Raw genomic sequence first — 10,179 nt, 5'->3', positions numbered from 1 at the left:
GTCGCTGCTCAGAACATTTTCATTGACAACTGGTCAAAGGAACCCCTCCAATTGAATAGCCCCATCATCAAATAACTTGTGCAGCTAGATTATAATGATGAAGGATGAGAATCCACAGGTGATCACCGATGCAGAGTGCACAGCCTCTACACACTGCCTCCCCTTCAGGCCCCATTCTTCTCCTCAGGGCCTTGGCACTATCTGGCACCTGCTGGCAGTGCCAGTGTGCCCAGTGGGCACAGCCAGAGTGCCAGGCTGGCACTGCCCAAGGAGCACTGCATAATCCTGCCCCCGACCAGCCATGGTCTCAGTGGTCTCTGGTCTCATCAGCGAGGCCATCACATCAGGTCGCCATTGGTGAGGACTATCTGTGACCCTCACTGGTGAGGGCATCCATAGGCAAGGCTGTTAAGGCAAGTGAGCCCAGCCAGCTGCATCCCAGGCTCACTAATAGTATTTAATTTATTGGGAAGGTGATGGTTTAGTGGTATTATCACTAGACTATTAATCCAGAAACTCAGCTAATGTTCTCGGTACCTGGGCTCAATCTCGCCACGGCAGATGGTGGAATTTGAGTTCAATAAAAAAAAATCTGGAATTAAGAATCTACTGATGACCATGAAACCGTTGTCGATTGTCAGAAAAACTCATCTGGTTCACTAATGTCCTTTAGGGAAGGAAATCTGCTGTCCTTACCTGACCTGGTCAACATGTGACTCCAGAGCCACAGCAATGTGGTTGACTCCCAATTGCCCTCTGAACAAGGGCAACTAGGGATAAACAATAAATGCTGGCCAGCAACGCCCATGTCCCACGAATGAATAAAAAAAATTAACTTATAAATATTTATGCCAATAGATCAGGCTAGGTAAGATTGCAGGAGGCAAGAAACCAGGCACAATCTCAGTTTTTCGCCTCTCTCGCGATCTTAGCAGCTTGCCACACCAATCAACTAGCAAGCCGGTAAAATCACCCCCTTCAGCTGAAACCAAATTTTGGGTTTGAAATTCAACAAAATGTGCAGTGCCAGATCCAAATCTATGTTCAAGCCATGCTTATCTCAATATTTCTCAACTACAAATGGATATCACAGTATGCTAGAATACCTTACACATCTAATTCAAATTTCGAACCTAAAAATCTCAGGCAATGCTTGACGCAATCGCATCAATCTCATCCCGTCAGATTGCGATCAGGCCAAATTCTCCAAATGGATGATTGAAAAGGAAAATGCATGTAACTCCATCGGCGTTAAGTACTTTAAGCCACCTGTAGGTTACACTGAATTAAATGTAATTTATTTGGGGGTCAGACCTCCACAAAAATTATTCTACAGATTTCAGTAAATGACCTTGAGGATTAAGAGGCTTTAACCATCACTCCAGATTAGGAAAACCTCCATCACATTCACTGTGTTTGCACTAAGCTGTGTGAAATGCATGTGTATATTCAAGTGAACAGTGGAATATTTTAAATTTAAGTGTACAGATCTGACAGTGTATTAACGTTGAAATAAGTAACTTGTAAACAATCTTGACACAGTCTTTGGAAAAATTACTCCCTCTTTGGAAAGTTATGCTTCTTTAGCTTTCCCGTGTTTTTTGAGGATCAAACTGTATCAGTCGGAGTATATCCCGGTTTTTGAGGGTGCCTTGAATAAACTCGCCTTCCGATAGTTTATCTGTGGAAAAGGACATTGGATTAGAAAGTATATATATTGAAAGTAAAGTTTTCCTTCAATACTCTTGGTTTTAACATTGGTTCCTGAGGAATGTAAATAGTGAAATGGCAGTGTTTGCCTGAAGCGGTGATACTTTTTGAAATAAATTGACCTTTTCCTGTAAGTAAACTGGAAAGTTTTTGAACTAAATGGATCCTCTTTGAGTAAACATATTTCACCACAAACTTCATCCTGCAACCAAGATCAGAAGAAAATGTTGTAAATTACATCAATTCAGTTAGCATCAGCAAAGGTAAGATCTTCTATTGGCAGAAACCTCACATTTGCTGTACAGCTAAAACCATCATGATAACTTTTCTTTCTCCTTCCGATGCTGTTGGATCTGTAGTGCATTTACAGCGCGTTTGATTTTCATTTTAGATTTCCCAACAAACTTACTGATCCCTCATCAGTAAGTAAGTCTATTTTTAATCACCATGTCCTCGCAACGTTGTTATAGGCTCGTGGCAATATAAAACTTTGAGTTGATTCAATCAATTGTGGATGATTAATACAGTAATCACTGTTATAAATAAACCGTGTATTTAAGGATTATTGATTATAAGTGGCAACAGCCAGATTATTGCTCCTTGTTCTGTATTTCTCTGACACTCCCTCAGTGCGGATATGCACTCTTAAATACTATGTACTTAGTCTGCTATTATTGGACAAAGGTAAAGTCGCCAGAGTCCCAGTTGACCATGGGCTGCTCTCCCCTCTGACACGGGGGGAGCTGACTGGTGGTGGTTTAATCTGAGGGTCACCACACCTCAGGCGAGGGGCAAGATTGAGGATGTGGAGCCTTGATGAATAACCTCAGCCTGTACAAGAGTTGAATCCGCGCTTCTGGCATTGCATCAAATTGGAAATGAATTGTGTTGTTGAACGCAGCTGTAAAATGGGAGGAGGCTGCAATGTTTCATGTTGTTTGTATGATGCAGTGTAAAAGATCTGTCCCAGAATTCACCCACCCCACTGGATTTGGAGCAGGTGAGGGGTGGACCATGAAACTGTCCATGGACCTTGGACAGGATTTTCCAGTCTCGGATCAAGCAAGGTCATACAATCCTGCCCCATCACAAACCATCCAGCCAGCCAACTGTGCTAAACCGATAGATGAACTTAAGGAGAAACCACTGACTTTACAAATCCATTGTGACCATCAGTTAAAGATTCTCATTGCAGTTCATTTATTCTGTCACCACCATTAGAATTTACGATAAGGATAATCTCTAACTCAGTGCATAACAATCAAAATCAAACTAGTTGAATCTCTAACGTCAGCAACGTGTTCAGGAAGGACATCAGGGGCCTGTGCATTGAGCAGTTTTCTCCTGCACCTCCCCCCGACTACCCCCCCTCTTCCACCCCTCCCGACCCTCCCTCCAATAGCCCACACTCACCGTTATCTTTCTTGCCAAAATACTCCCAGATTTTGTCAGCTCTCTTCTCCGGGGTGTTCTCATCCTCTGGCAGATTCTTCCGATCATCCTCGTTGATCATTTTAAATATCGCCTGTGTCAGGAGTGAGAAACCAATTTTGCTAAAAGCGGCAATGAGTGACAGATAACGACAATAATTTTACACAGAACATAGTCATCTGTGCGCACCTTTTCACAGGCGAAGATATCTATTGACACGGTGATCAAATTAAAGCAAACTGTATTCACTTTGAAACAACTTAGAGAACTATCAATAAATGAAGGATAATATAACCCTGTTTTTTTGTTTTCAAGTCATCCTTTCCTTTCCTCTCTCCTAAAGTACCATTGCCATTCATAAGCCTGAACTGTGTGCGCCAATGTTCAGCAAAGCCCATCACCGCTGGAATTTGCCTTAGTTCTTGTCTAATGTTCTTATGTATTTTCCAACAGAACTCGCTGATCAGGACTAAGAATTGCTCCTGTTTTTTTTCATTCTCCGCACAAGGGGGAAACTAAAAACTTAGGCACAACGTCTGGTTACTTATCACCCATATTTCTGGTGCTCCGAGTGTGCTTTGTGTCCAAAATGTTGTCTACGATGCATTCACACACCTCTGCTACTGGCCACGCCAGTTGCCATTTTGGTGAGGGCATTAGCACACAGTGAAGTATGCAAAGTAGGCAGGGAAGGGCTGTCTGGACACAGGAGGTCACGTCCATACAGGGGCTTCAGGGAACAATTCTCCGACCTCAACCTCGGGGAGGAATTGTGTGTCAGACATCTCCATTTCATGAAAGAGGTTCGCACTGAAGTCTGCCACCTGTCATAGAATCCCCTGCAGTACAGAAGGAGGCCACTCGGTCCATTGAGTCTGTGCCAACCCACCCAAGCCCTATTCCCATGCCCGTTTACCCTGCTAATCCCCCTGACTCTAGGGTCAATTTTAGCATGGCCAATCAACTTAACCTGCACATCTTTGGACTGCGGGAGGAAACCGGAGCACCCGGAGGAAACCCACGCAGAAACGAGGAGAACGTGCAAACTCCACACAGTCAGTGATCTGAGCTGGGATTTGAACCCGGGTCCCTGGCACTGTGAGGCAGCAGTGTTAACCACTGTGCCACTGTGCCACCCCAGAATTGCAGCCACAGAACAGGGTATGGATGGCATTGCCCGTTACCACAAATATGGCCATGCCTATGAACTTTGCCTCTTCCAGGCTGCAGCAAGGTGTTTCTTCCAACACCTCCCAGTTTTCTGTTCAGTGTTGCATGAAGGAAGTCACTGAGGTTCAGTGTACAAGGCTGAATATATTTTATTCTCTCCCAACCAGAGGCAAACAGATAGTGTGAGAATGTGTTTCCATGAGGATTACAGGCTCCCACACCCCCCGCCCCCGCCCCCCCCATTGGGGCAAGGTACAGTTCGGCTCTGGTCTATGTATGGTATTATGGCAACAATCACAGTGTCTTCATTCTGCAGTGGTTGGTCTACAATCTGTACTTAAGGCACCACAACAAATCAGACCCTGACTATTGGATGGGGTGACAAGGACTATCTGACAGTACTCGCCAGGACAGGTCTCAAGATTCATCAGAGAAACCTGCAAGCTGCCCAATTTCACCATCAGGAGGACACAGCCCTTGCCAATGGGAGTATGGAGGAAGGGAAGAATGAAGAAAGGAGGGGTGAAGATGAAAGGGGGTGGCAGCTAACACACACCCTTTCTGTCTCGGCTGTCGATAATTGGCTCATCAATTGTGGAGGCAAAATCGATTTCCATAGAATAGAATCCCTACACTGCGGAAGGAAGCCATTCAGCCCATTGAGTCTGCACCACCTCCCCGAAACAGCACCTTAGTCTCACCCCATTCCCGTAACCCTACACATTTATCATGGGCAATATACTAAACCTGCGTATCTTTGGATACTAAGGGGAAATTTAGTATGGCCAACCCACCCAATGTGCACATCTTTGGGCTGTGGGAGGAAACTGGAGAACCCTGAGGAAACCCACGCAGACACGGTTAGAATGTGCAAACTCTACATAGACTATCACTCAAACTGGGAATCGAACCCGTGTCCCTGGCACTGTTAGCAGTGTTAACTACTATGCCACAATGCTGCAACATATTTCCACCTCTCTGTCACTGATGTACAGAGCATGCTCGTGACCTCAATGCTAATATAAAAGACATCACATAACAAATGTTTTAAACAGCTTTATAAATGAAGTATTCCAAAATTCCTTACAGAAGTCAACAAACTAACCTTGCGCATTCCCTTAGCGCCTGTCTTCCATATTTGTTTCTCTGGCCTGGTGCTCCTATGCAGTGCTACCCCAGGGGCAACAGTGTGGCTGATGGAAGGTAGCTGACTTTCAATGGGGGAGACTGAAGATGGCCTTGCAGGATAGCCCCAAGCAGCTCGAGCCCCAGGAGTAGTGTGCAACACTCGATATGGTGTGGCCCTGGTCTGATCTGGCTGGCTAAAAGACAGCAGTCCTGGCAGAGGGGCAATGGTGAGGGGATGTATGCCGTCACCCTGAAAAAAGGTAAGCAGGGCTGTGCATGACAGAGTGATTGTCATTCCGGGGGTGGTGGGGAACGTTGTTCTCAGGGTTGGATGGGATGCTGGGGGTTATACACAAGAGGGCTTGGCATCCTGTCAATCCTTTGGAAGATAAATTCTCTGGACGGTCTGACACCCAGTAAACTCTCTGTACATTGACAATGCAGCCATGCTGGCAGCAGTCTCAGTCATGAAGGCTTCAGCCTGAGATTCCACTGCAGCCCCTAGATATTGTGCGATCCTGGATCCTTCCATACTGCCTGCCATTAACCACAGGCTTTCTGGTGGGCCTGCCAACGCACCAAGCAGTTCAGTGTACATGCCCATTGGCTTTCCCCTGGACTCTGTTTCATGTGAATCCCCTGCAGTAGAAGGTGAGTGCGACCTCTCCCTCCTGCAAGCTGGCACCTGTGCCACCCTTCTCCGCTGCCCTGGCTCCTGGCTACTTCTGCAGATCTGTTTTCTAAGGTAGCCCTGAAACCTTGCATAGTATGGGTATCTGGGCTGGTGACTGAGTGTCAGAGTGATGACACTGTCCCTACTCCTTCGTTGGATGGGATTTTCTGGCCTCACTCACCCCAAAACTGGAAAATCCTCCCCAAGGTCAACGAACCTCCGCATGCCCCCTTCCCCCCACCCCGTGCTATGATCCCTGTGGCAGGCGGGACAGGAAAATTCTCCCCTTGTCTTCCTGCTCTTACACCACTCGGTCTTTTAGCATTGGCAAGCTCTCGGGCATCTGAAAGGAAAAACGCAGAAGGGATGGGTTGTGTTGTTGGGTGGGGAAACATGGGGCGGGGGTTCGGAGGACTTGGGGAAAGCAAAATGTTCACGCTTCTACCATCACATCTTGTTAATCAGAAGAGATTGCGAAATGAGGGAGAAGTAAGGGGAGAGAAAAAGAATGAGGTAGGGACACGCCATTGGATCCTCCACATGGCTAAGTACATGTAGCCAAGCTTGTTCCCCACCATGAGATCTGCCACTTCCTCTTATGGGCCACTGTTCTCTGTTGAAGAGATGGAAGTGTGTCAGTGAGTGCGTTGCAATGAGCTTGTATGATTTGCCTGCCTTGGTTCAATAACTGTCAATCTATGCAAACGATGAGATATGTGCATGTGTGAGGTGACTCAGTAGTTATGAGGTATAAGTCGTGATTAATAGAGGTTATTGGTAGGTGAGTGCAGGGGGGTTGGTGAGTGGAGCAGTGTGTGAGATTATTGATTCAGTTCAAAGTCATCTCCCTGATCTTGACCACACATATCATGCTAATGAACCTGCCGCACTGCACGCCAGTCCTTTGAGCTATGCTGGATGCATTATCCACGAGAGCTGTCTTCTCCCATTGCATTCTCAGAGTTAATCTGGAGTGCCTTAATCCTGTGATGGAGGGCATCCCTCACCCTGTCCGTCTCCTGCACCAAAGTTTCCAGTGTTGCATTTGAGAGATTTGTAACTTGTTGCCTGCCTTGTTTCACCATTATTTACGTATTTTTCCAGGTGAGATAGCTTCCGCCAACTACTTCCACAACCTGCTTCAGCCAGAATGTACCTTCCTTAGAAGAGGTTGACTTTATAAAGTGGATGTTAGCTTTGAGTACTAGTAGCCTTACAGGAGCTTGGGTCCCAGCTGAGGTAAACAGTCACCCAACAGCGTGTTTAGCACTGGGCTGCATACAACTACGATGCAATCAGTAGATTGAATGAAATTTACATTTGGACAGCACATGTGCATCATGATATCCGTTCTTGCTTCCAAGTGTGATCAAATTTTGCCCCCCAAGTATTTAATTACATCATTTCTGATCTGACGACATCTCAAAGAACTTTACAGCCCAAGAAATCCTGCCTTTGAAAGGAAAGACCAATTGTCACACATTAACTGCAGCCTAACAAACAGTCCAATGCAGAATTCAATGAAGCGCAGAGAGAAAATGCACTTTCCACTTTAACCTGTTTACAAATCCCTGTCACAGCATCAAACACACGGGAGTCTTCAAAACTATTAAGACTGAAGATGTGTAGGTTAAGTGGATGAACCCATGGTAAATGCCCAGAGTTAGGGGGATAGGCGGAGGGGAGGGCCTGGGTGGGATGCTCTTTTGGAGAGTTGGTGCAGGTTCAATGGGCTGAATGGCCTCCATCTGCACTGTAGGGATCTTATGGTCCGAATTTTGAAATACAACTGAAAGAATGGCAACTAAGAACGCCTCAATATTTCCATTATTTTCGTTTAGGACTTCTGCTGTGAATTTAGTAAGTCTCCTTCAATCTAATAATTGCAATGTAAACTTATTTAATCAGATTCAAAGATGAGTGGATAATTGGATTATTATTGGATGCTATGCATTTAGATAGAATTAGTGATGGATGTGTTTTTATCAATGTTTGAGCTCCCATGTCACTATTTGAATAAGATCAGGAAATTGTCCCAGTGTCTCAGTGGTTAGCACGGCTGTCTCACAGCTCCAGGGACCCGGGTTCAATTCTGGTCTTGGGCCACTGCCTGCGTGGGGTTTGCACGTTCTCCCCGCATTTACGTGTGTTTCCTTTGGGTGCTCTGGTTTCCTTCCACAGTCCAAAGATGTGCGGGTTAGGTTGATTGCTGAATTGACCCTAGTGTCAGGGGGACCAGCAGGGTAAATGTGGAGCTGGGGGAATATGGCCTGGGTGGGATTGTGGTCAGTGCAGACTCAATGGGCTGAACGGCCTCCTTCTGCACTGTAGGGATTCTAACTGAGCTAATGTTTCGCCGTTAAGTAACAAGTCATCAGGCTGCTCATTCATTTGCTGTTCGTCAAGCCTTGCTGTAAGCATATTTACTGTTAGGTCCAACTACAGAATCATGGCTACACTTCAAAAGCAAAGTCCCTAAAAACATCTTGGGCTTGTGTTACAGTGCTATAAGAAATAAAAACACCTTCAGGATTTTTGTCTGTCAACAATGCACGACTAAAAGTTACTTCTAAGTTTAAGTTAGGTTACCTAACGGTAGAATTTACACAATGCCATTATTTATATTGGGAAGCTTATATAGGATTATCCTGACAGGGCAGAAGGAGACCATTCAGCCCACTGGGCCTGCACCAGCAACATTCCCACCCAGGTCCTATCCCCTTAGCCCCATGTATTTAACCAGCTAGTCCCCCGACACTAAAGGGCAATTGACCATGGCCAATCTACCCAACCTGCACACCTTTGGACTGTGGGAGGAAACCAAAGCACCCAAAGGAAACCTACAGAGACACAGGGAGAATGTGCAAACTCCATACCCGAGGCTGGAATTGAACACAGATCCCTGGCGCCGAGAGGCAGCTGAGCTAACCGTTATGCCACCCTGCCGCTATATCTTTGGGAAAAATGAAAATCTTCTTCACCAGAGAAGAAAATATAAAGAGTTAGCCCCATTCATCCCAGGCTTATTTACTGCAGCTTATGGACACTGGCTACCAAGCTGCCCTTGACTGGAAGTGCTGCCTGGAAAATATTCTCTGCAGATCATTGGCAAACTGTCAGGCAAAGCAGAGGGAAGAAAATAGCATCAAAATGCAAACTGAGGACCGCAATCTTGTGCTGATTGTTAAAACTGACATTGTGCAGTCTTGTACATTGATTTGAAAATCAAACATACCTTGACGATTTCCAATATTTCCTCCTTGTTGATTGTGCCATTGCCATCCACGTCATAGAGGGAGAATGCCCACTCAAGCTTCTGGGACATCTTGCTAGAGGAGGTGAGGTGAAGCGCGATGATGTATTCCTTAAAGTCCAGCGTCCCATCATTGTTGGTGTCAAAGCTCCTGAAGACATGTTGGGCGTACTCCTTTGGGTCCACATCTGGGAAAAAGCTGCCATAGATCTTCTCAAATTGTTTCATGGTGATCAGGCCATTTGGGCACTCCTTCAAGAATGTCTGGTACCACACCGAGAGTTCTTCTTCTGTGTACTTGGTGTTCATCTTGAGGTCATCCAAGATGTCTTTGGAGAGGGCACTACTTTTGGTGTTTCCCATTTCCACCCCACACTGGCAAAAAGAAGCAAAGAACTAGAAGTGGTTTCTTCTGGCTCTCCCAGCACTGTATAGACTGATACCAGATCTGTATTTATCTGAACAGATTAAGCTTTATGGATTAAAGGGATTAGTCTTCATCTCCTTGCCTGACATTCACAAAGACAGCAATACTCTTACATATAGAGCAGGCCAATTAGCTAATGGAAATACCTGTGACCTAAGGCATGAGTTTTTAAAGTATTTGCAAACCACCTGCCTTTGCAGACAGATAACTTTCTGTACAATGTTGGGAAAACAATACTCACTGCTTGCTTACTGTCCATAAGATCTGTGAATTCACAGAGAATGAAATAACGTGTTATTTTTATTATTTAGGCTCAGAGTGTGGGTGACTCTGGCAAGATCTGACTTATTGCTAATTTACATTGGATTACAGAGCATAAACATTCTC

General features: G+C 45.4%; 1 protein-coding gene across 1 annotated transcript; it reads right to left on the bottom strand.

The window, feature by feature from the left end:
• Nucleotides 1-1,276: 1,276 nt before the first annotated feature.
• On the bottom strand, nucleotides 1,277-9,808 carry LOC145356391 (S-modulin-like). The gene is made up of 3 exons (XM_080209079.1): nucleotides 9,348-9,808; nucleotides 3,124-3,235; nucleotides 1,277-1,681 (listed from the first exon to the last, which is right to left on the bottom strand). The coding sequence occupies exons 1-3, from the start codon at nucleotides 9,726-9,728 to the stop codon at nucleotides 1,584-1,586; spliced, it is 591 nt and encodes a 196-aa protein (XP_080065205.1). The 5' UTR covers nucleotides 9,729-9,808; the 3' UTR covers nucleotides 1,277-1,583.
• Between the last annotated feature and the right edge of the window lie 371 nt (nucleotides 9,809-10,179).

This window comes from Carcharhinus amblyrhynchos, chromosome 21, assembly GCF_965287045.1.
Source record: "Carcharhinus amblyrhynchos chromosome 21, sCarAmb.v2.hapA, whole genome shotgun sequence".
Classification (NCBI taxonomy): Eukaryota; Metazoa; Chordata; class Chondrichthyes; order Carcharhiniformes; family Carcharhinidae; genus Carcharhinus; species Carcharhinus amblyrhynchos.
This window is presented reverse-complemented; position numbering and strand designations above follow the sequence as displayed.

What these genes read in the sequence shown, in the direction of transcription:
- LOC145356391 (XM_080209079.1), bottom strand. Translation starts at nt 9,728, where the DNA reads ATGGGAAACACCAAAAGTAGTGCCCTCTCCAAAGACATCTTGGATGAC. An exon ending in AAATATTGGAAATCGTCAAG is followed by an intron (nt 3,236 to 9,347) that starts GTATGTTTGATT and finishes CTCCTGACACAG; the next exon opens with GCGATATTTAAAATGATCAA. An exon ending in TTTTGGCAAGAAAGATAACG is followed by an intron (nt 1,682 to 3,123) that starts GTGAGTGTGGGC and finishes CCTTTTCCACAG; the next exon opens with ATAAACTATCGGAAGGCGAG.